A 26,303-nucleotide genomic window follows, 5' to 3' on the forward strand; every position below is an offset into this window, starting at 1 on the left:
AGCTCTGGTTAATTTCATCAAATAATTAACTCAGTTACATCTGAACTGAAAGGCGCACAAAACATCAAGAAAAATAGGCATTACAAAGTTTTTAGATGAACCATGGAAAATTACATCTCAGCCTATGGTTTCTTGGAAAAGCAAATCTAATGCATATTGGGGGAATAGGTAAGCAAGTAATAGGCGTTCCCCTACCTTTGGGAATTAGCTCCTCAATTTGAAATGAAAGGATTATTACACTGAAGAATGGCTGAAAGAGAGAGGAAGGGGGAAAAATCCCTAAACCCCTTGAGGACAGATGCTGGCTGCCAAGCCTTGAAGTCAGCACTCGGTGATGGTGCAGCTATGGCCTCATAGAGGAAGAGCTGAAGGCAGAAGGCACAGTCACACAGAAACTCTCTCCTTGCCACTAATCCCATGAAAAGCAGCATTAAATCCACTAGCAAAGCCCTATAGAGCTGCCAGAGGGAGTTTCTGGGCTTCTCAGCACTGGAGGTGAGGAGTGAGGTGGTGGTGGGGAGACCATGGTTGCTGTGGCAAACACACTCTAAGATGACCCCCACAACAATCCCCACCTCGTGGTGTTCACACTTTTGTGCAATCCAGCCCTTTCAGTGGGTGCAGGGCCTGTGACTTGCACCTACTCAATAAAACATGGTAAAGGTGATAGATGTCACTCCTGTGATGGCATTATGTTATATGACTCCCTCTGAGCTAGAGAATCCCTTACTGGCTTTGAAGAAGAAAGCTGTCAGGAAGAAGGAGAGAGCCACATGGCAAGAAACTGTGGGTAGCCCCTGGCCAACAACTGCAAGAAAACAGAGATCCCAGTCCTACAACTACAAGGAGATGAATTCTGCCAACAAACTGAGGGAGCCTGGAAGTGGGGCTTTCCTCAGTTGAGCCTCTGATGAGACTGCAGCCTGAGCCAACACTGATATTACAGCCTGATAAAATCCTGAAGCAAAGAACCCTGATAAACTACAGAAACCATATGATAATAAATACGTACCATTTTGAACCATGAAATGTGTTATAATTTATTACAGAGCATAGAAAACTAACACCAAAAAAAGAAAAAAGAAAACTAACACAGTTCCTGAGGAGGAAGACATGGCAGTTTCATGCTTAGAACAGGCCACCCACTGGTGACCAGGCCTAGGCCCAAACCCACAAAATCCAGCCAGACATCTGAAAGCAGCCTCCATCAGGCAAGGAGTGTTCTGTGTCCCTGAGGGCGAGGACTACCCTGGGAGACAGAAGTGGACATGTCCTAGAAGTGACCTCCAGGGCTGTGGCCTGGTTGTCCAAGATACCACAGGACAAAGGAATAAATATTCTGCTATCAGTCTAGTTTCTATGGAAGAAGCATTAACCTGAAACTCCCAGCTGAGCAGGCATTGCCACCTTCCTATGGGATAGTGGAAATATCATGTATGCTCCCCAAAGGGCCATGTCATTGTATCATCCTGGAAAAGAATATGGGAAACCACCAAACTTCCCCTGGACAGAAGTCCAGATGGCTTCCACTTTTGGAAAGGACAGAGAGATCTGGTTTTAAACACTAAGAAAAAGAAAACACAGAATGCATTTCTGGAGACGCACACAGGGTTAACTAACAGCAAGAGCCCCCCCCAACCTACTTTATCTGGAAATTAACACTAAGCACTCTCCAATTAAATAAAGACACTCTGAGGAGAGCATGACTAATAATAAAATATGCTTCTCCATCACTCGCCATCCCCAACTTGGTAAATTCCAATAGAGTTATTAGTTAGAGGCTACCGGTGTTAGAGCTAACCAGGGGTAGGTAATACACCAGCTGTGAGCCTTTGGGCAATTTACTTAAACTTTCTGTGCTTCAGTTTCTTTCACTAATGAATGGGATATTATATGGAGCTATCTCTTAACATTGCTGTAAGGATTAAATAGGACAAAAAGAAGCAAAGCCCTTAGCACAGAGGTACAACATCCAGGCTCAACAAATCCTACCTGCTACTGATCTGTTATTATCATCTATAATTGTGTTCTTACTTTTCCTTCCTAGCACTTTTCACAGTTCATAATTACTCATTCATTCATTAAATATGGACCACACTGCTACTGTGTCAGGTACTATACTTTAGCATTCATCAATAGATAGAAGCGACAAAACCTCTGCCTTCACGGAGCTAACAATCTAATAGGAGGAGAAAGACAATAAGCAATAAACATGCATGAGCACCTAACAGTATGCCCAATGGTGGGAAGTCTTGAAAAAAAAAAAGAAAAGAAAGAAAGAAAAGGGCTGGGCACAGTGGCTCACGCCAGTAATACTAGCACTTCGGGAAGCTGAGGTGGGAGGATCACCTGAGGTCAGGGGTTCAAGACCAGCCTGGCCAACATGGCAAACCCTCGTCTCTACTAAAAACACAAAAATTAGCCAGGCATGGTGGTGCACACCTATAATCCCAGCTATTTGGGAGGCTGAGACAGAACTGTTTAAACCTGGAAGGCGGAGATTGCAGTGAGCCAAGATCGCGCCACTGCACTCCAGCCTGAGCGACAGAGTGAGACTTCATCTCAAAAACAAAAAAAAAGGAAAGAAAAGGAAAAAAGAAACAGAGCAGCAGGGTAAGGTGAATGGCAGGGGCAGCAGGGAGACAGTTGTAGTTTTAACGAGGGTGGTCAGGATAGCTGCACTGAGGAGGTGAAATTTGGAATAAAGACTTCCAGGAGGTAAGAGACTGGGCTCATCCAGGGCACGAGCTCTCCAGGCAGAGGGAACAACAGCTCATGCAAAGGCCCTAAGCTGAGGTCATGCAAAGAAGCCCTGTGGCTGGGGCTCAGTGCAGAGGGGTGCAGGGAGGAAGACACAGTTGGAGAGCCTCAGGGGAGATGGATAGTGTAGACATTGAGGCCACAGTGAAGACAATGGCCTTTACTCAGAATGACAGAGGAAGTCCGTGGAGGGTGTGGAACAGAGAAGTGACATGATCTGGTGAATTTTAAAATGATCCCTCTGGCTGTAAGGGGCAGCCAGAAGCCCATCTAAGTGGTCCAGGCAGGGGATGATGGTGGCTCAGAGTGGGTTGGCAACAATGTCCTAGCAGCAGTGAGAAGTGCTGGGTTCCAGCTACGTTTTCAAGGTAAAACCTTCAAGATTTTCATACGAACAGGTTGTAGGGTGTGGAAGGAGGAAAGAAGATGAAGATGACTCCAAGGATCTTTGCCTTAGCAACTGGGAGAACGGATGACTTTGCCAGAACTATGATGGGGAAGGGTTGGGTGGCACAGGCTTAGGGGGGAAGAAAGATAATTCAAGTTTCAGATATGTTGAATATGACATATCCAGAAGACATCCAAGTTGAGATGTCTGATAGACAGTTGAGTATGTGTGTGTGTATATATATATATAGATAGATGTGTATATATATGTGTGTATATATATACTTGAATATATATACTCAAGTCTGGACTGCAGGAGAATGGTCTGGACTGCAGGAGAGGCAGCTGGAGATATAAACTCAGGAGTCATCAGTCTCCCAGGTATTACTTAAAGCATGAGGCGAGATGAGATCTCCATTAATGTAGCAAGAGAAGGGTTAAGAATTTAATTTTGGGACCCTCCACCATGAACAGGGTGGGGAGAAAAGAGGAAAAAACAGCCAAGGAGCTAAAGAAAGAATAACCAGGGAAGAAGGAAGAAAACCAAGAGAACAAGTTTGTTTTCCTGGAAGTTAAATCAAGGAAGCAAGTCAAGGAGAAGGGTATGAGACATCCTGTCCATTTCCTCAGTTAACACATTTATAATCTTCTCTCCAAGTTACTTACCCTCTTGAAATCCCAAGAGGGAAACTGAATTTAATCCACCCTATGCAAATAGGTGTGAAGAAATCTGTTAATCTGTTTATATGATTATCTGTCAGATAATCATATAAATTGGGCAGATTGTCAAGTTTAAATGATTTGGGTTCAGAATAGCTTGGCTCCTTGAAAACAGAAATCATCATCTTGCTGCTGAGTTATTTCTCAGAAACAGCCTGGGGAAAAATTAACTAAAAACAGCTCTGACCCATCTTACATCTTGGGACCCCCACTCACACAGAGCACTGGAGATTTGAGAGGCTGTACTTCACCATTCCAAAGGAATTTTCTGAAAGATGTGAGAATAAAAGGATACTATTGGCAGAGATGTGATTTCCTGAAAATCAAGAATGAATAGGACAAAATGAACTCAAATCCTTAGAGTGTAGCAACGCAGTTTTAATAATGCACATAAACAGAGTGGTTCTGATTGCTGGAGGCAATGGAGAAGCAACTAAGACATCTGAGCCCCGTTAAGTTTTAAAAAGCCATCACAACATGACAACTAAATGCAGTGTAGTACCCTGGATTGGATCCTGCAACTGAAAAAGGACATTAATAGAAAAATGGTAAAATCCAAATAAAATCTACGGTTTAACTAATAGTGAAGTACCAATGTCAATTTCTTAGTTTGACAAACATAGTATGGTAATGTAAGATATTAATGGTGGTGGGAAACTTGGGGAAGTGCATATGAGAATTCTCTGTAATCCCTTTGCAACTTTTCTGTTAAATCTCAAGTTATTCCTAGGCAGGGTATGTTGTATCTGCCACTCTCCTAGAGATTTTCCTTGGGACATAACTGAACAAGTCCATGGAAAAGGGAAAAATAGAAAGAATGACTTATAAAGATGAGTAATGTAGACTCTTGTATTCTATGAGGAAAATAAACCTTCAAGGAAAAAGACCAGGGATAATGAAATAAAAGAATGGGGTCTACGCTTCCTCTGGTCAGATAAACTCAAAACTACTTCCAACTTCTTGCTTTCCTTACTTTAAAAAATTTTTTATTACGATAAAATACACGTCACATAACATTTACCATTTTAATCATTTTTCAGTGTACAATTCAGTGGCATTAGGTACATTCACAATGTTGTGCAACCACCATCACTATCCATTTCCAGAACTTGTTTTTCTTTTTCTTTTTTTTTTTTGAGACAGGGTCTCACTCTGTTGCCCAGGCTGAAGTGCAGTGGCATGATCAAGGGCTCACTGCAGCCTTAACTTCCTGGGCTCAAGCAATCCTCCCACCTCAGCCCCCCAAGTAGCTGGGACTACAGGCACATGCTACCATGTCTGGCTAATTTTTTTTTTGAATTTCAGTAAAGATGAGTTCTCCCTATGTTGCCCAGGCCATCAAGTGATCCTCCCGCCTCAGCCTCCTAAAGTGCTGGGAATACAGGCATCAGCCACCGCACCCGGCCTCCAGAACTTCTCTGTCATTCCAAAGAGTCCTCATCTCTTTAACACCTTATATCTAGAACTTGGGCCAAAACTGCATGTGAACAAGTAAAAAAACCACACACACATTAAATAATGCCTGTCAAATAAACATATGAAAGTAGATTTGGACACTGAGCACTTGGACACAAGCCTTTCCTAACTGCAAGGAAGGAGAGAGCAAAGAGTCCACATGCCCACAGGCCGGAGAAATTCAAATGTCAACACAACTGGCCACAGATGTCAGGGTTGTTTCAGAACATGATAAAAGACCACCTATTCTGTGTCAGGTTGACCTCATTACTCATACACAAACATCAACTGTAAAACTGTGTGCAAACTCAGAGACGTACCTGGAGATCTTCACTCACCACCACCCTAACGTCTGCCAAGGGTGGTGTAGTCATTCTCCAGGCAGGGGAAGGGTCAGAGGGCCAAACTAGGGCTGCAAACTCAAAGGCCCATGGGCAATGAGTGAAAGATTCTTTCTGAAACCAAAGCACATAATCTAGACATTTTGTTCTCATATAAAAGCCTGCGGCTTTGGCCTTCCAGGCTCAAGCAATCCTCCCACCTCACCCTCCTAACTAGCTGGGACTAGAGGCGTGAACCACCACACCCAGCTAATATTTATATTTTTTATAGAGACAGGGTTTTGCCATGTTGCCCAGGCTGGTCTCAAATTCCTGGGCTCAAGTGATCCTCCAGCTCAGCATCCCAAAATTCTGGGATTACAGGTGTGAGCAACCGTGCCCAGCCTTGTCTGACCCATTTTAGCAGCCCCTCACTCTGCTCTCACAGTGGTGGGACCTAACCCTTTCCTAAGACATTAAAATAGCATTTTTGTAACAAGTACTGCTAACACTTATGAGTGCTTTAAATACTGGTAATTATCACAGGCAAAACAGTTAACCCTCAAATCATTGACAAAGTGCCAAGTAGTAAGTTGAATATGCATTTTGGTCTCATGGGAAGATCTAAAATAAGGCCACTAAAAAACAATTGCCCGTCAAAAAACTATTATAAACTATACTTCTAAAAAATAAGCATGTGACTAAAAACTATGATACACATTACTTTTAAATAATAAACATGTAATAAATCCCATTTCAGCTCATAAATCCCTTAGATCTCTTCAAAGACCATGAGTTTAAACGATGTCTTCTTTTTCCCAGGACATCAGGCAGTTATGAAAAGGAGAGAGAATGTGCAGTTCATCAGTAGGGTTATTTTTGCTTCATTTAGAAATAATCAAAAGAAATGGTGACAAACACAAACATTACTAGGCACTTCTCCAGCCAGGAAAAAAAATACTAAATGTCAGTTGACAGAAACAAATTCCCTATCTCCGGGAAACAGGAAGGAATTTTAAGATTTTGCTTCCCAAAGCAACACCAAGCTCAAATAGAATAATCAGAACAGCTTATTTTTTTTAAAGAAGTATTAGGGAGAGAAATGAGCTAGAGATCTGAAAGAGATTTGTCAATGAAAGAAAAAGAAGGCTATTCCTAGTTTCATTAACCTATGTATAACCAATGACAATAAAAATCTCCACTTATTCATTCATCTATCCATCACCTGCCTAATTGCTGACCACATATGAGGGATTGAAGGCACTGCCCTCAAGTCTAGGTCCTGCCCTCAAGTCTAGATAGACCGTATATAAACAAAAGTGCTATGAGAATTCAATTATTTCCAGTGTCAAGGATCAGGGGAAAATTTAAGGAGCAAGGCACATGTGAGCTGAGTCTTTGAGTCTGTATGGAAGTTAGTCATGGGACAATGGATTAAAGGACATTCTAGGCCCGAGAACAGAAATTAGTGAAGACCTAGATTGAGAAAAGCATGAGTTATATGATGGAAATAATAAATAGGTCAGTTAGGCAAAAGGTGTGTGAAGGTGCGGGTTGCCTGTAACTCAGCAGAGGCTGTAATGATGGGCCTAGGGAACGTGTGGGTGAATCCACTATTAGAACGAGTCTGTGACTGTGGGCTCTGCAGTGACCGGGGCAGAATAGTGGGAAACAAAGTTACTGAGAAAGGACGGTACTTGCCTTAACTGTGAAGTAAAGAAGAGTCACGGGTGGCCTTAGAGAGAAAGATACTATGACAGATTCTGGGAAGATTAAGCAGGCGGCAGTGTGTATGATGTAGGAAGGGGGGAAGAATATTTTAGGACAGCAGCAATGATAACTGTACTGAGATTTTTGTCGAAGGGAGTGGGTGGATGGAAGAGCAGTATTTCTTGTCCCTGCAGTTGGTGGTGGTTGTGGGCAGGGGAATAACCTGCACCTTCCCAAAGATGCTCCCAGTACAATAGGGAAAAAGTTTCCCATAATTTTATGAACCTCTTTGCAAAATGAACCAAATCTACACAAATACAATGAGGCTGTTGGAGTTAAAAGTTTCCCCTATAGCAAAACTGAAGAAATACTTGAGGAAAAAATAGTCAAGTAAACAAATCCTAGCAAATCTTTAAATAAAGCACCTCAGCAGTATATGGTCCCCCAGGGGAGTTGTGAAGTAGGAAGCACAACGAAGGAGAAGAATTTACCCACAGATGAGTCACTGTCCTTTCTTCCGATGTTCCCTTCCCCTTCCAGCAGAAGACATTCAGCACTTCTGTTGAAAAAAGTTTGGTATCTCTGGGAACATTCTGGACATGACGGGGGAGATGTGCAAACGATACTCCCACTACACACTCTCTCAGAGAGCTGTGCACGCCTACTGGGGAGACGTTACCAGGGACATCTAACTATCCGACCCTGCTATTTATTCTAGAGAAATCATCCTGTCTCGCTGCTTACTGTCAGGGCGGGCTCCCTGGGAGACAAACTATCAGCCACTGTGCACTACAAGGAGTGCACTGTTAACCGTAAAGACCAAGAGGAAAACAGACAAACTTTGCCTCGGTGCTCCCTGTCTAATGGAGTTGTGAAAGAATTTCAATCCCCAATGAGCTGGGCTACAGAAAAGAGGAGAGCAGCCACATGGAATGGGAGCTGGGGGAGGGTCCTGCTTTCTCTGGAATGCTGCAAGGCTCTCCTTTACATTGACAGATGTAGAAAGAACTAATATTAGTAGTGATGCATAATTAATGATATTTTATATCATTCAAATAGAACTCTGAATAAAAGCAGTCTGCCTGACATTTACTGGTTCAGAAAAGTCACATATCTGCAAACAAAAATAGCAATAATAGCTACATAGGAATGGTGTTCATAAGACTCTCTCGTGGGACCTGTCCAGTTAGGTTACAAGAAGCCTCTTCTCTACGTGCACTGAACGCACATGTTCCACATTAAACGTTGCTGATTGTTTTCTTCTTTTCCAAATCATCCCACCTATACCCACTAACTGAGTCAGGTGATAGAAATGTTCTATATCTGCACAGTCCAGTAAAATAGCCACTACGGTTTTGCTACAGCATGTTTTGCCACTGAGCACCTGAAATTCAGCCAGTGCAACTGAAGAATTGAATTTTTATTCTTACTTAATTTTAACAATTTAAATGGCTATACATGGCTAATGGCTGTGTTACAGGAAAACACAGCTTAATTCTGTTCTCAAACTTTAATGTGTATACAGATCATCTGGAACCTTGTTAAAGTACAGACTCTGATTTGACAGGTCTGGGTAGGCCTGAGAGTCTGTGTCTCTAAGAGCTCCCAGGTGATGCTGATGCTGCTGGTGCATGGACCACACTTTGAGTAGCAAGATTCTGACTGCTTCAGGAACCACCAGTTCCAGTGTGTCTCAAGTGCTGAGTGGATCAATCGTCTCCAAATTTTTCTGATCACACAGCCTGCCAGAAAAAAATTCCTGAGTACCACTGTACTAACATCTTACATATGTTATAAAACAAAACATACAAAACAGAAAATCGTAAACATCAGAAATGATGAAATAAGCAATATTTTATAATGATGATCACGGTAAGTTCACACTATTAATAGCTAATACCTCAAGGCAAAATATACACTTGAAACGAGATTCATTGTTAACATAATGGAACTATAACACACTTTTCAAAAAGTCTTCTTGATAATTCCAAATTTCTTTAAATCGGATCTGAATAGGTAGGCATTGGTGTTGGTGGTTTTTTTTTGAGACGGTGTCTCACTCTGTCACCCAGGCTGGGGTGCAGCGGCACAATCTCAGCTCACTGCAATCTCCACCTCCCGGGTTCAAGCGATTCTCCTGCCTCAGCCTCCCGAGTAGCTGGGACTACAGGTGCATGCCACCACGCCCGGCTAATTTTTGTATTTTTAGTAGAGACGGGGTTTCACCACGTTGGCCAGGATGGTCTCGATCCCTTGACTTCGTGATCCGCCCGCGCCGGCCTCCCACAGTGCTGGGATTACAGGTGTGAGACACCACGCCCGGCCCAACATTGGTGTTTTAATCTCACACGGTGTCCCACAAAGCTCTTATGGGGAGAGATGGGTCAGTGTAGCCATTTCCACACAAGAGAGGGAGAAGGATTTTACATTTACATTACTGGTATTCTCTTCAATCTGCAATCACTTCATAGAAATTTTTAAAGCCATGTGTATATTTCATGAGAGTTAATTTAGCTAAAATTACAAAAAGTGATCCACTAATTCACCTCACTGAGATCTCAGTTGAAAGTGCTTCCCTGAACCCAGCCCTTCTGCAGGCCCTTCCTGCTCTGTACAGCACAGGTGACCTCTGACATACACACCAAGCCAGGACACCACCTTCAACCTGAATGCTAAATATTATGACACATCATCTCTCTCCTGATTTTTTCAATAAAATATATAAAAATAGACACCTCAGTTCTCCTTCAACACTAAATATGTCTACCACCCCACTTTGGTAACCACTGTTTAGATAGTACATAGAATTTCCAGAATTATTATGAAGCACTCAAATAAAATTTACCTCCAACAATAATATTGAACATTATGTTTTTGAAAACACAGGTGGATATTCTTCTTAAATTAGTATGTTAATGTAACTACAATTTCAACAGAGTTTACCAGGAACTGAAGAAATTATTTCAGGCTTTATATGGAAAAATCAATGTACAAAAGTTATCAAGATCCTAAAAAAGAATAGTTCCCTGGCCAGGTGCTGTGACTCACGTCTGTAATCCCAGCACTTTGGGAGGCCAAGGCGGGTGGATCATGAAGTCAGGAGATGGAGACCATCCTGGCCAACATGGTGAAACCCCGTCTCTACTAAAAATACAAAAAAATTAGCTGAGCGTGGTGGCACGTGCCTGTAATCCCAGCTACTCAGGAGGCTGAGGCAGAAGAATCACTTGAACCTGGGAGGCAGAGGTTGTAGTGAGCCGAGATTGCGCCACTGCACTCCAGCCTGGCGACAGAGCGAGACTCCGTGTAAAAAAAAAAGAATAGTGCCCTACTGGATGTTAATATACATTACAAATTTATTATCAAAATAACATGGTTCTGGCACAAAAATCAATAAGTAGATCAAAGAAACAATAAAGAATCAGGAATAGATTGGGATGTACATATAGAAATCCTAACTATAATAAAGGTGGCATTTATTCAATGGCAAAGTTAGGTTAACTTAATAAGTGCTCTTGGCAAAGGTGGCTACCTAGAAGAAAATAAAAGTTAAGACTCCCGGCTGGGCGCGGTGGCTCACGCCTGTAATCCCGGCACTTTGGGAGGCCAAGGTGGGTGGATCACGAGGTCAGGAGATTGAGACCATCCTGGCTAACACAGTGAAACCCCGTCTCTACTAAAAATACAAAAAAATTAGCCGGGCATGGTGGTGGGCGCCTGTAGTCCCAGCTCCTTGGGAGGCTGAGGCAGGAGAATGGCGAGAACCCAGGAGGCAGAGCTTGCAGTGAGCCAAAATCGTGCCACTGCACTCCAGTCTGGGCGACAGAGCGAGACTCTGTCTCAAAAAAAAAAAAAAAAAAAAAAAGTTAGACTCCCTGTCTTACTCCCTAACTAACCCACTGGTTCTCAAATGGGAGCAGTTTTGTCCATCAGCAGACATTAGGCAATGTCTAGAATCTGTCACAACTGCAGGGATGGGGGGTTTGCTAGTAGAATCTTGTGGGTAGACACCAGAGAGTCTGCTAAATATCCTACAATGTATAGGACAGTCCCATACACAATTGTCTGATCCAAAATGTCAATAGTACCAAGGCTGAGAAATTCTACCCTTACCTACCTTAACCCTCATAGCTAAACAATTAAAGAGGAATGCTATTAGAATACAGGTGCCAATGTGAAAACCAGTTTCTCCACTCATGAAATGTGTGGACACTGGCTTGGACAAGTACCACCCTGATTCTCATTTCCTTCATCTTGGCTTTCGGGAATAAAGATAATGTATATCATGAAGCAATGAACAAGGACTCCAGCCAGCCACAGCAGTAAATAAATGGTAGCTATTATCAAAAATGAGAAATCATATGAAGAAGTACCTGCAAACACATAAATGTTCTTTACAAGAAAAGGGGGCATTATGTTCCTAAGAGATCCAGGTTGCTTGATGGAGCAATTTTGGAGACTTAAACTATACCAATATATTACAGATTCCCCGTGAACAGGAATCGTGTCCATCTCATTCTCTCTAACAAAGACTGCTACCTTAGAGGACCCAACAGACACGTAATAAATACATTTTTATTTTGTTTTTAGGGAGCAGAGAGAAAATAACACGCTGATAATCCTAGAACCATTATTTGCATATAATCATTTGGTGCAGAAACTGAAAAGACCCAGCCAGCCTGCTGAATGGAGCCATTTGGGGACCTCTGAGTGGTTTGCAGTGGTAGCCCTATATTCTGAAACCAGCTGGGGAATTAGCAAAGCCTCTGGTCCCACAGTGTAGCCATGGGGACTGGGGATGCTACAAAGCCCAGAAAATTCTCAGAATTCTCTGAGGATGTTTCTATAAGCTCTGGGGCCTCTGAGTTGAAAGATGATGTATTTCTGTGCCATGAGTCTCAAGATGGAACTTGAGTTCTATACTCACCACACACTCCCATTACCCACTCCAAACTTTGGACTGAGAAGTCGTTAATAACTTCTTCAGCCTCATTTTCCTAGACATAAAATGAGAAGTGGGGAATGAGGGAAGGTCATGGTATCTTTCAGTCACAAAACGGTGTATGTCTAAAACCTCTGCTGAAAGCACAGTAATGTTTTCGACAAATATTAACAACAGAAACAACCATCGTGAGGACATAGTGAGAATTAATTATAATACCGAAAACATACAGGAACGAAGCAAAGTGCTCTCAGACTCTCAGAAACAGGTGTTATGTGAATACAAGCTGCTAATTTGGTTTTTAAAGTCTTTGTAGCCATTTTAAGTTCCAGCTCATGGTCGATGAATAGGAAGTGAATGAAATGATGTACTCATATTTATAGCATATTTATCATATTTTCATATACTTATAGCATTTTTATAGCATTTACGTCTTTGTAAATGGTTCCATCTTTCAATCATTTAAAATATAAAATTTGGACAGATTTTAGAGACAATCATTATATAAAACTCTCAGGAATATTTAAATCACTAATAATGTACTTGGATACATCTGAACATTATATCTCACCTACTTCCGCATTCGTATCTAAAAGTGTAAAACTCAATTACTAGTTTCATCCAGGACCCATCACTGGTAATGCCCATTATATCTTTTTCAGCTTGAAAAACACACACAAAAAATCTAAGTTACTTCTGATTGACAAAGAGGAAAAAATGTCAATTTTCAATTCAACAGAGCTGAATAGCTAGACTATTCAATACGAGACTCTCACAAAGATTTAAAGTAAGACAATCTGAGTTCCTATATTTAATATGAGACAGACATATACATAGAAAACTCCAACGCTTTAGTAAAATTATTTGCAACTAAATTACCTACACTTATGCATACGATTCTCAAAATCATGTCTAAGTGTCCCTGTAGTCTACCTTGCAATGCTACCAAATAAATCTTCCTAGAGATCAATTTTTACTTAAAGATTGTATGTACATGTGGGAAGAGGGGGCCTCTATTTTATTTAAAAACAAATACAGACATTTCGTGGTACTGAAGTATTCACCCAAGTTTTAAGATTAACAGGAAATTTCAAAGAAATTTAGTGCTTGTGCATTTGTTTGGTCACCTGCTCACTGCTCTCTGTCATTTCAAAATAGTTCTGGGGAGAGGTTGGAAATCACTAGTGTGCTAATTCTCTCCCTCAGAAGAAACAAAAAAATAAAAATAAAAAATAAAATATGAGGAAAGACACAGGCCAATCAAGGGGAGCTATAGAACAGGAGTGGGGAAAATGAGCTCTCACATCAACCATGCACGTCTCTCTCTTGTTCTCTCCACCGGGATAAAGGCCAGTGCTTTGGAGGAAGAGAACAAGAATAACTCGGCAAGCCATTTAGGAGTGTGGATTGGAAAAAATTCTTTCCCCCAAGAGAAGGTGGCTTTACGCTGGCATATTAGATTGGAAAGTGCAAACACAATCATTAACAGTGACTCCTGAAACTTCAACACACCAGAAAAGGGTGTCACTCCAGAGTGAGATGGGAAAATAGGAGGAATAAATTAAGGTAGTCTTGGTGATGCTGGACAGCTCCTCAGGGGGTACGGTGGCAGCCCGGAGAGCTAATCAAATCCTCCACACCCCTCAGGAAGCTAGAGAAAACTGATGAGGAAAGATACCACACCAGAAACGAGGGGCAGCTGCCAGCAACGGGTGTTCGCCCTTCCTAAATCGGAATCCAAAATAATGACCCACATGCTAAACAAACACCTTCCATTCCCCGCTCTGCCTTAAGCAAGAGCTCTGAATTCACCTTCCTCAGTGTCTGCTCTCTGGGAATAAACCGGCGGCTGCGGTTTCCCATCACAGTAGCACGCATCAATCAGTGCTAAACCCACCGTTACTTTCTTCCCCACGTGTGATTCCAACAATCAGCGCACTCCAGGGCTGATCCTCGGCCTCACGTGTGAGCATTTTCTAGGGCACACCCCAGTAGGCGCTACCACCCCCTGTGTATTTCGCTTAATTATGAAACCTCTTTCTAGAAGCCCTATAATTCTCCCAAGAGTCAAGGTAATTGGTAAAAATTAGACATGGAGAGACACAAGACCACTTAAAGAGGACACTTTCGACTATAATTTTTTAAAGGATTTTCTTTTTAGTTTCAATATAATTTTGTACTTTCCCAATTTTGCCCTTTTCAAATGCCAAAGAAAATGTTCATATTATCTTGTAGGCTATAAAAAAAGGCAACATAATGCATTTGTACTTCACTTATGGTCTGCAAAGATTTCCTTTCTTTGAAGGCCATCCTTTGAATGTCTTTTAAAAGAAAAAGAAGAGTGAAAAATAATGGACATCTATTCTTGTGGCAAATCACTGTTATTCTGGCAATGAAAGGATCGTGTGTGTGTGTGTGTGTGTGTGTGTGTGTGTGTGTCTGTTCCATTACTTGAGGTCTGTGCTATGTGACTGCATTATTAAGATATACTTTTGGTACTGATAAATATGTAAACCAAAGACAGATCTACCTCATAATGAATTTATGGTCCTTTAGTAAAAGATTGTAGCAAAATTCCAGGGCATGGTTTTATTCCACTCAATTCATGCAAAATCTATTGAGCAACATCTATTCAAGGCCTGGCACTCTGAGCAAGCAATGGGAATCCAAAGATGGAAGAGGATTCAGCAAAGGGAGTGGAGGTGGGCAGACATCTAAAACACAATAACAGGAGAGACTGAGATGCCAGCAATTGCTGTGTGTCGAAGGCAGGATAAGCAGCTCAAAGGGTGTGTGATTACCTCTACTGATGTAAGCACTACACAGAAATCTTAGAGGCTGCAAGATGGCAGCCAGTGGCATGTGTTAGGGACAAACAATGCTACTTTGGAAAAGTGGGGCTAAAAGAGAAGTTTTCACATAAAAATCCAGATTTCTGGCTTTTCTTGAAAAAAGTACAAGACCTGGCAACACCTGATAACCATAGGACAGAGTTAAGGCATTGACTCACTACTTCCCAAGAGTCCCCATTCAATGAGCTAGGCCACGGTAGGGATCTGAGCTTGCAAGCCCTGTCTTAGAATAAAGACAGAGCCTTCAGAATTTTAGATTCTGGGTCTCAAGAGGAGAAACAAAGGGTAAGGGATGAGCATTCTCTGAGATTTACTTTCCTGGAAATAAAACAGCAAAAGCCAAAAAAAATCGTTTCTCTTGCATCACTTGACCCTGGGTGGTCAAGGCTGACTCATTCAGTCATCTGTGTTGCTCATAAGTACTTGGGAGTACAGCTTGCTGATATGGCCTAAGAGGAAACATTTCGCAGACTCCAAGCATATGGTCAATTTGGGATGAAGCAGCTCACTGTAACTCTCAGCAACCCACTGCATCTCTTGTAAGAATCACTGGAGCAATCTGTTCTAGAACAAGGACTGCAGTAGCCTTGGCTAAGTCAGCAGGTAGAGAAGTGGGCCCTGGCCTGAGGGGCTCATCACAGTGCCACACACAGCCTCCCCCAGGCTTCTCATGCCTGCCTTCCCACTGTTTCCCTTTGCACACCACGTTCCACTTGTTCCACAATGTCAATAGTGGGAAGGCCCTTCCCACTTTTTCTCTCCCTGTTCCAGTCTACCCATCATGCCCAACCTAGAGCAAATGACAGCCACAGAGCCTCCTTTTCTAAAGCACTCTCATTAACAAATTCCAGGTTAGAGATGCAAACCAAGACCTGTAGACTTAGCTGGGCAATTATATAATTTGCACATATATTTTGCAGCTCGCTAGTAGATAGATATGTTTCTTGAGATCTAGGAGCTCCTTAGAGTCATCTTTGCATAGTGAAATTACATACACATATTTACCTTAGGAAAATCCAACTAAAAGGGATAAATGTTTACCACTTAAAACAGTGCCAGTTATTCTATTCAATAGGCAGATGTGCCCCAGAATGAACTTGAGAAGGGAGACGTGGAGATCCTGTTCTCTCAATGCCAATTCCCACAAATGCCTCCCTAGGTGCAAAAATTTCACCATCCTAGTTGTGATTCCAATAAATACTCACTATAAACCCAAACCAACTTACCTCCCCTTGGGGTTCACTGTTGGAAAAGCAATCTGATCTAGTCCTGAAGGAAGACATGCATTGGTCAGGTAGAGAGATGCCACAGTATTACATTTTATAGGCACTTCAAAAGATCTTCAATGGTAACTTTGATTGTACACATTTTCCACCTTCCACAAGAATTTTAGAATTGCAGCCTCTGCATTAACTACAGCTCCTCTGTGTGCCCCCACCCCAATCCTAGGCCAAAAGGTGCCTGAATAAGTGTCCACAGAGCTCCCTAGTATGCTGGTCCCTGTACCATGTAAGGCATTACTCTACGGAAGCTGTAGCCAAATGACTTCAACTCATTCATGATGAAAAACACACCAATGACACCCTAGCTCCATGTGTGTACAACGACAATTCAACAGCTGAAAAATGGCCAGCACCATGCATTTTGGTACTGCAGTTACATCTATAACCATAAAACAACCTAGAATTAAACCCACACTCATGAAACATCAGAAGTGACGTTTTAATAACTGACTTCTCTTAGCCATCAAGTTTCAAGATCTTTAGCAACTCATCCTAAGGAAAACTGCCGGAAAAAAATGAAGGATCACTTAACTATACTTAGAATTCGGAGTGAGTGCAACTATACTGTCTATTAAAAATCACTAAGTGTTCCAAAGAAAGAGTTGAGAAAATGAAGTACAAACTCTCTTTCTACTTATTCACTAAGTATTTCATATTCAGCTATTCATTCTTGAGTCAAAGTAACTGACTTGACTAAATTCAATACACTTAGAATTAAGAACAGTTTACAGTTAGATGTGTGGCTAGGCCTGCCATGGTAAAATGAAATGGCAGTTATTAGCATTTTTCAGAAGAAAAGATCAGGTAATTTTTCATGGATGTAAGTGAAATCTGTCAAAATGGCAGTGAGCTCAGAGGAATGTTACTGCACTTGAGAACTACTTTTGGAATGACTCATTAATAATTTAGTTAGACTGTCAACGATGCTCTCCAATTACTCAAACACTACTAGAAAACATTTCATTAGGAGATTTCAATAAACTCTTCCTGCCTCATGCTCATTACTCCTCACGTTTGCCCAAAAGAAATCAGGCCCAAGTTAAAAGCTGCCCCTACAGAAACATTTCCTTGCTTTCCCTTCCAGTGAGAGGTGGCATCTCCTTCTCCCAAACTCCCATGGCATGAGACACATATCTCATTTACTTAATTAGACTGCAAGTGCCTGGAAGGCAGGCTCCACGTTCAGCTGAGCCTGGCACTTGCACCCTCTAACTTCCCACCACATAGAGCTCCTAGCACAATACCCTGAAAAGAGTACATGCTCAGCAAGTGTTAGTGAATGAGTGAGGGGATAAATGCAGGCTTGAGGGGTTCCGTCTGGTGGTTCTGGCATATCCCAAAGCCCAGTTATTTGTTAAAAATTTTATGTGAACCCTTCAAACACATTAGGTTGATATCGAAGTTTCACAGAGTCATCTCATGGTGATTCTTGGTAATGAAGTTCATTTGGGCCAACAATAATCTAGAATGTGTATCTACATCTCTTTCAATGTTTTCCACTTGAAAAATACTAACCAAGTATTTCTTTCTGTTCTAAAAGCTAACTCATTTCATTTAACAGCATCTATAGCTGTCAGAACTTTGGCAGAGTTTGTGAAAAGTATCACTTTAATTGTCTGAATTAAAAATTAATCACAAAAGTCTTCCTTTGTTTTGTTTTTACTACTTAAACTCCCTATTGATAAAGAAAAAGCACCTTTTTTTTTTCTTGAGACAAGATCTCATTCTGTCACCCAGGCTGAAGTGCAATAACACAGTCACATCCCAGGAGCCTCCAGCTCATGGGCTCAAGTAATCCTCCCACCTCAGCCTCCCGGGTAGCTGGGACTACAGGCGTGCGCCACTACACCCAGCTAATTTTTAAAATTTTTAGTAGATACTACGTCTCGCTACGTTGCCCAGGCTGGTCTGGAACTTCTGAGCTCAAGAGAATCTTCTGCCTTGGTCTCCCAAAGTGCTGGGATTATAGGTGTGAGCCACTGCACCTGGCCCTGATGTTTTTTTGTTTGCTTATTTTTAAGATCGTTGGAGTCTTTTCCCCATAATACAAAAAAATGCAGTTATCGCATGTGCTAGGAGAGAAAATTCCTGTACTTTAAAATTATATTTTACAATGACTCTGCTTCCAACCTCCACCACTCCTCCCACCTAATACTATTGGGGCTGGAAGTGGGGGTGATCCTCTTGATTATTTTTGCCTCATTTTACAGGATAAATTATCAAACTTTTGCATTTTTTTTAAAAAGGTAGTTCCAAAGACTCAACACAAAGTTACCCAAGGAATTTCCTTCTCTGGATCTGCTTGTCCAGGAGTTGAAATGTTCATTAAGGTCACCAGGCAGGCAGTTCAGGAACTCTGGTTGAAAGTCAGCTTAAACCCAAGGAGACTGCCAACTTCCCTTTCTTGAAAACCCACCTGCGTACAATGTCTAATTCTTCTCAACAGTTTGCTCATTTTTGTCTTCTGGAAAGTAAGTTCATTTGTTCATGCTACCTCAGTGGAAATAAATAAACCCTACTGAGCCCCCAGCTTCACTGCTGGCTTGTAATGCACTATTCCCCAAAGTGGTGGTTCTTATTTCTGAAGAGGGGCTTCCTCACCCATCTTGTCCCATCAGATAACTTAAGAGTTTGGTGCAAGCCTTGCAAATCATGTAGTAACAGCCCCTCATTGTAGCAGCTAGAATATGGAGGCCGAGAAAGATCCATTGATGTGCCCCTTCCACAACACTACTTACTAGTAGCCAAGTGCAGCCTAGAACGCAGGCCTCCTGGCCACAAGTTCTGTGTTCTTTCTTACCTAGCCTGGTGCTTACAGCTCTCCTAGGAGTAAAGTGGCAAGCCCCAATAGTGTTGCTGAGTGCCAGGCATGAAGCCAGGCAAGAATTAGGTCCTCTACACACTTGCTACTCAAAGTGCATGCCACGGACCATCAGCATCTGCCCCATCTGGAAACGAGTTAGAAACGTAGAGTCCCAGGCCTCCCCTGAGACCTCCTATATCAGACTCTGTTCTTTAACCATATCCCCAGGAGACTCACAAGCACATTAAAGTTTGAGAAGTGTTGCTCCACAGCAGGGAGGAAAAAAAAACACAAAAAGATACACCTTCACTTTTTGAGTTAAGCTCAGGCCAAGTCCTGAGCTCATGTCACCTCCTATGGCAGATCACACTGAAGGATGCGCCGGTGATCTGACCCAAATAGACTTGTTTCCTTTAAACACTAAGGCCACTCAGATAATCTGCAGAATAGAATCCCTGGAGCCCCGTGGATGCCTTATATAATCCATACAACTCATTTGTCTGTTTTGTTTCCTTGCTGAAATTCTGATGTACTTACAGACTACTGAGGGGTAAAATGGGGGAAAGGTTGAGTAATAAAAGTACTTCTTTATGGAAGATCAAAGATATCCTCCCCTACTTTTTTTTTCCTAAAGTGGTTCTCCACAAGAATTGTGGGTAAAGGAACTCAGCACATGCTTCATGCCAGGATTAAGAATGCAGGTACGGGAGTCAGCCTTCCTGGGAGCAAGGCAGAACTCTGCTTGCTGCCATCTGTGTGACTTTGACAACTCAACATTTGTGTCTCAGTTTTCTCACCTTTAAAATGGGAACAAAAATAACACTTATTTCATAGCCATATGATACAGATGAAATGATAATGATCAAGCCTCACATACAGTGAGTGCTCACTAAATATAAGCTACTGTCATTATACATATGTGTCAGTGTCACTTAAAACCACTGCGGCCCCCAGAATAATTTCTTCTCATGATTGACCCAGATAATGATCAACAGCCAATCAACATAAAGGAACCAATAATGGACTGGGCGTGGTGGCTCACACCTCTAATCCCAGCACTTTGGGAGGCGTATGTGGGAAACTCTCTTGAGCCCGGAAGTTCCAGACCAGTCTAGGCAACATGGTGAAACCTGGTCTCTACCAAAAATAAAAAAATTAGCCAGGCATGGTGGCGTGCACCTGTAGTCCCAGCTACCTGGGAGGCTGAGGTGAGAGGATGGCTTGAGCCTGAGAGGCAAAGGTTGCAGTGAGCTGAGATCACGCCACTGTGCTCCAGCCTGGGTGACAGAGTGAGACCCCATCTCAAAGAAATGAAAAAGAAAAGAAAAGAAACCAATATGCAGCCAGGCTCAGTGGCTCACACCTATAATCCCAGTGGTTTGGGAGGCCAAGGTGGGAGGATCGCTTGAGGCCAGGATTTCAAGATCAGCCTAGGCAACATAGCGAGACCTCGTTTCTACAGAAAAAAAAAGAGAGAGAGAGAGAGAAGACAAACTAATACGCATAAAAGGCAGACACTGAGAAAAGTCTTGCCCTACCAAAAAATGTGTGAATTCTGGGTTCGAGCAAAAACATGCACCACCTTTCACTTTGAATTCTAATGTGTGTTGATGTAGACTAAGAGCCCCAGAGCTTGATCAACCATGAAGAAATGGAGGAAAGGAAAGGAAAGAGGAGTCAGTCTTAGACACGCAACCTCATGCCTCACAGCTGTCCCTTATGAGCACACCGGCCAAATGCTTTGTCTACCTGCAAAGTGACTTTAAAAAGAGAGAACAAGGAGGAGCTGCTCTGCACTCCCTTTTTAAAATGTGGCACATGCTGTCATTCCTTCTATGATAGTTGGCCAAAAGACAAATCTGATTTCCTTTCCCAGACTTCATTTTAATTTTTGTTTTTATGAAAGCAGGAAAAACATACTGCTCTCTCCATCCCATCCTCATTGTTTTTTTTTTAAAACAAAAACCACAAAATTAATATTGTTCCTTTTGAAAGACTAACCCCACTTCTCTTTTCTTAATTAGGCTCAACCGAAATATAGGCATAAGCATTCAACTAGGCAAGCCAAACTGAAAAACATCCCCAAGCCCTGAAAATCTAAATCAAGACCAAACCAATTATAGCATTTTATTTAGGTGGTGTTTATTTTTTGTATTTTTTTAACTGTCAAGTGATTGACAGAATTTATGGTAGGCGCAAAATGTTAAAGTATTTCTAGACTTTGGGGGAAGACATTTAAGTTTGTCTATAGCCTCTAAACAAAATTATTTGTTTTCCAGCCATGCCTTTCAGTTTAAAAGTATTGCACTTTTACTAGCCGCATCATTCTGGGCATATGCTTCTTCTGAGGAGAATTTTTCTAGCTGAGTTTAATCCAGTGAGTTAAAAGAGGGAAAGAATGTAAAATGGAACTCTCTACTTGCAGTTGGACATGCATTTGTTTTTCATCGCAGGATGCTAGGAAACCTCTCTGGTTGTCTAACTTTTTGCCTCACCTGTCTGAGGGCTGAGGCCCTGAGGACAGCATGCAAATTTCAACCCCCAACCCCATCCTCTCACTTCCCTTCCTCTCTTGAGCATACCTTAGCCACAACAGGATGCTACCCATTCACCCATTGGAGGCCTTACCTGTCAGTTTTCTTGATCAGGATGGCTCTAAAGATGTGCTCCAGGGGCGTCTTCTCCCGCTCATGGGTGGGCTGCACGAAGGGGTGCAGGGCCGCCAGCGAGAAGCCCTGCTGGTACAGCTCCAGGAGCTGGGCGGGCAGGTCACGCAGGGAGGCCAGCCTCACCGCTGAGGACCCAGGGAGCTCCGCTGCAGCGGAGAGAGGAGAGGCTCATCAGAGACCCACCACAATGCCCACCCAGCCCTGCCCAAGCCCCTCTTCCCTTGCCCTCGGAGAGGATCCTCTAGGTCACTACTAAAATGAGTTTGTCCCAGTTTTTACTGTCTTCAAACAGACTTTACAAGCAGCCTGTCATTTTCCAAATCACCCAAAGGCATTAATAATTGGATGTAGGCCAGGCGTGGTGGCTCAGGCCTATAATCCCAGCACTCTGGGAGGCCGAGGCAGATGGATCGCTTGAGCCCAGAAGTTTGAGATCAGCCTGGGCAACATGGTGAAAACCGGTCTCTCTTAAAAACAAACAAACAAACAACAAAAAAACCTCAAAATTAGCCAGTGCTTGTGGTCCTGGCTACTCAGGAGGCTGAGGTAGGAAGATCGCTTGAGCCGGAAATGGGGAGGTTTGCAGTGAGCCATGGTCAGGCCACTACACTCTAGCCTGGGCAACAGAGCAAGACACTGTCTCAAAAATGAAATAAAATAAAATAATAATGGACTGTCTTAGATCTAGAGTCGTCTTCTCAGTGATCACAATGAAAAAGCCATTTCCATCCTCCAAAAAAAAAAAAAAATCCACACACACAGAAAAACAGAAATAAAGAAAGAAAGGAAGAAGGGAAGGGAAAAGAAGAAAGCTACATTGAGCAAATATAAAAATACTAGGTGGCAAAAAGCAGCATAAACAAAGTCAAAAGACAAACTGGAACAAAACTTCTGTGACCCTTAAGATAAAGGGCTAATTTCCTTAATTTGCGAAACCCTCCCCACCCCAAAATAATTTTTAAATGGGCAAAACATATGAATAGGTAATTGCCTTAAAAATGTAAAAGGCTAACCAATATTTGAAAGGACACTCTAATTCAGCATTAGAATTACACAAATCAAAACCAGGAATATTTTTACCTATTGAATTATTTTAAAATTTGGATTTATAATTTATTTATTTATGAGAAGGGCAAACAATGTTCAAAAGTCAAAACGTACAAATGTGTATTCAGTGAAAAGTCTACATCCTAGCCCTATCCTCTACCTCCTACGTTTATTTCCTTAAAGGCAATCAGTATTATCTTTTTGTGTGAATATGCATTAACAATCAAATAATTCATACAAAAGTAAATAGGTGTATATATTTCCCTCCTCTTCTACACAAATGTCAGCATAACATTACACACCTAGCTTTTTAGAATCAATTTTTATCAACTAACAGTATACTTTTCTGCCAGGGGCAGTGGCTCACGCCTGTAATCCCTGCACTTTGGGAGGCCGAGGCAGGTGGATCACTTGAGGTCAGGAGTTTGAGACCAGCCTGGCCAACATGATGAAACCCCATCTCTGCTAAAAATACAAAAAATTAGTCAGGTGTGGTGGTGCATGCCTGTAATCCCAGCTACTCGGGAGGCTGAGGCAGAAGAATCTCTTGAACCTGGGAGGCGGAGGTTGCAGTGAGCCGAGATTGCACCACTGCACTCCAGCCTGGGCAATAAGACCTAAAATCTGTCTCAAAAAGCAAACAAACAAACAAAACAAAACAGTATACTTTTCTTAGAGACCATTTCATAGCAGTACAGAGTGCTTTCTCATTCTTTTCTACAGATTCATTGTGTGATATACCATGCAGTATGCAAACTTTTGCTCTTATAAGTAATCTTTTAGTGAAAAATATCATTCCTACATGATTTCCCATGTGTGCGCTTATAGTACATATAAAAAATAAATTCCTAGATGCAGAATTGCTGGGTTAAAAATATATGCATCATGTGCCTGTATCAAAACATCTCATGTATCCTATAAATATATACACCTACTATGTACCCACAAAAAATAAATAAAAAATCAGAGATGTAAATACATATATATATATATATATATCACACACATATATATGTGTGCATTGTAATTTTTTCAGCTAGTGCTATTTCCTCCATAGAGTAGTATGGATTTATCTGCTATCAGTGATGTATAAAGTTGTTTCTTTTCCCATACTCTATTCTCAGTGAAAAAAAAGATCCCTGTGAGATGGTAACTTATATTTCTCTTATTATGTAATGTGTATTTTTTCTTATGAAACATTTCGTATTTAAATGCTGTGTCTCCTTGTCTGTGAACTGTCTGCCCATTATCTTTGCCTGGTGTCCTATTGAGTCATTGGACTTTTTTTCTATTGGTTTGTAAGAACTCTTTACATATTAGGAAATCTAGTTTTTATGTATCTGCCCCTAATTTGTTGCTTGCCTTTTGACTTTGCATACAGTGGGTTTTGCCATGAATTTTTTTTTTTTTTTTTTTTTTTTTTTTTTTTTTTTTTTTTTTCAGACAAAGTCTCACTCTGTTGCCCAGGCTGGAGTGCAGTGGCGCTATCCCCACTCACTGCAAACTCTGCCTCCTGGGTTCAAGTGATTCCATGAAAAACTTTTTAAATGAAGCTGAATTTACCAATCTTGCTTTCAATGGCTTCTGAGTTTTATGTCATAGCAGAAAGACCTGGGATTATAAAACAATTCTCTTGTGAATTCCCATAATACATATTTCATTTTTTGCATATAAATCTTTTATCGATTTGGAATTTATCCCATGTAAAGTGTGCAATATGAATTTAACTCCCCTCCACCACAGGGGTTTCTCCATTTTTCCTCATTGATTTGAGATGCCATATATCATATGCCATTTATCATTCATTATATTCCCAAATATGAGTTTATGACTGTGATCCATTAATCTATTTGTATAAAACACTACTTCAAACAATTTTAATTTCATATTATATTTTAATATCTAGTTAAACTACTTGTCAAATCTTCCTATATTCCGTTTATATTTTGAATTTTCCTAATTTGTTTTTCTAAATGATCTTTAAAAATCAGCTCAGTAAATTCCCCTTCCTCCGCTAAAAAAGTCTGTGGGTATTTTTATTGGGTCATGTTCAAATCATAGCTTAACTGAGAATGAGTATTTTCACCATGCTGCAAGTTCCCGTGCAAGAAACTGGCAAAATTTTGATTTGGTCAAGTCTTCCTTTGGGTCCCTCTGGAGCATACTAAAGTTTTCTTCACACAGATAGTACATATTTATCAGGTTTATTCCTAGTTATTCTATATTTTAGCTATTGAAATAATACATTTTCCTTTTTCACTTCTGTAATATTCACTGCATGCAAGGGTGTTGGGGAAACAGGCATGGCCCTCATCGTGGTGGGAGTGAGCCTTTCTTGAGGGCAGGGTGGTATTGGCCTTCAAACCTAAAAATGCACACACTCTTTGCCCAGCAACCCTACTACTGATAGTACTTCTATGGCTGGGCTCACAAATGTCTTTCAAGATATATGGACAAAGATATTTACTACTGGGTTGCTCTAATAGCAATCTTAATTGCAGGACTAGTTAAACACTGGAATACCCCAGTGATTAATCCTATGAACCATTAAGAAGATTAAAGTAAATCTGTTATGTGCTGATACAGAAACAAGTCCAAGGTACACTGCTAAGTTTAAAAAACAAAAAAGGTGCCTAACAGTGTTCATGGTATGGTCACTCTTGGGTAAATAACATTAGAAGGATGGACAGATATAAATAAAAATCTTTTTTTTCCTGGAATAAATCACAAAAACATCAATATTGAAGAGAGGGATTGGAGTAGGGAGGAAAGGGTAGAAAGTCGTTTTTACTGTATTTGATACTTTCGATCCCATTACCACCAGTCATTTGGGTGGAAAGTTTATGAGTCATTTTTATTTTCCTCTTTATATATAAAAACAATATTATTTAAAAGTTTTTAATGTACTTTTAAAAATAATGTGCTTTTTAAATTTTCTAATTTTTCTTAAATTTATTCTTCTTTATTTATGTTGAGACAGAGCCTTGCTCTGTCACCCAGGCTGGAGTAAAGTGGTGCGATCACAGCTCCCTGCAGCCTTGATCTCCCGGGCTCAAGCGATCCTCCTATTGTCTCAGCCTCCAGAGTTGCTGGGACTACAGGCACATGCCAGCATGTCCAGCTAATTTTTCAATTTCTTGTAGAGATGGGGTCTTGCCATGTTGCCCAGGCTGGTCACAAACTACTGGTTTTAAACGATCTTCCTGCCTGGGCCTTAATGTGCTGTTTTGTTTTGTTTTGTTTTGTTTGTTTGTTTGTTTGTTTGTTTGTTTTTTGAGACAGAGTCTCCCTCTTTGGCCCAGGCTGGAGTGCAGTGGCACGATCTTGGCTCACTGCAACCTCTGCCTCCCAGGTT

The 26,303-nt window shown here is 41.4% G+C and overlaps 1 protein-coding gene across 3 annotated transcripts in view; it reads right to left on the reverse strand.

The window, feature by feature from the left end:
- RFTN1 (raftlin, lipid raft linker 1) overlaps positions 1-26,303 on the reverse strand; it is a 203,177-nt gene that overhangs the window by 97,636 nt on the left and 79,238 nt on the right. For all 3 annotated transcript variants that reach the window (XM_030816864.1, XM_030816865.1, XM_030816866.1), the window contains exon 3: positions 21,861-22,047. In XM_030816864.1, the coding sequence (XP_030672724.1) occupies positions 21,861-22,047 (187 nt within the window). The remainder of the gene's footprint in view (positions 1-21,860; positions 22,048-26,303) is intronic.

This window comes from Nomascus leucogenys, chromosome 8 (assembly GCF_006542625.1).
Source record: "Nomascus leucogenys isolate Asia chromosome 8, Asia_NLE_v1, whole genome shotgun sequence".
NCBI lineage: Eukaryota > Metazoa > Chordata > Mammalia > Primates > Hylobatidae > Nomascus > Nomascus leucogenys.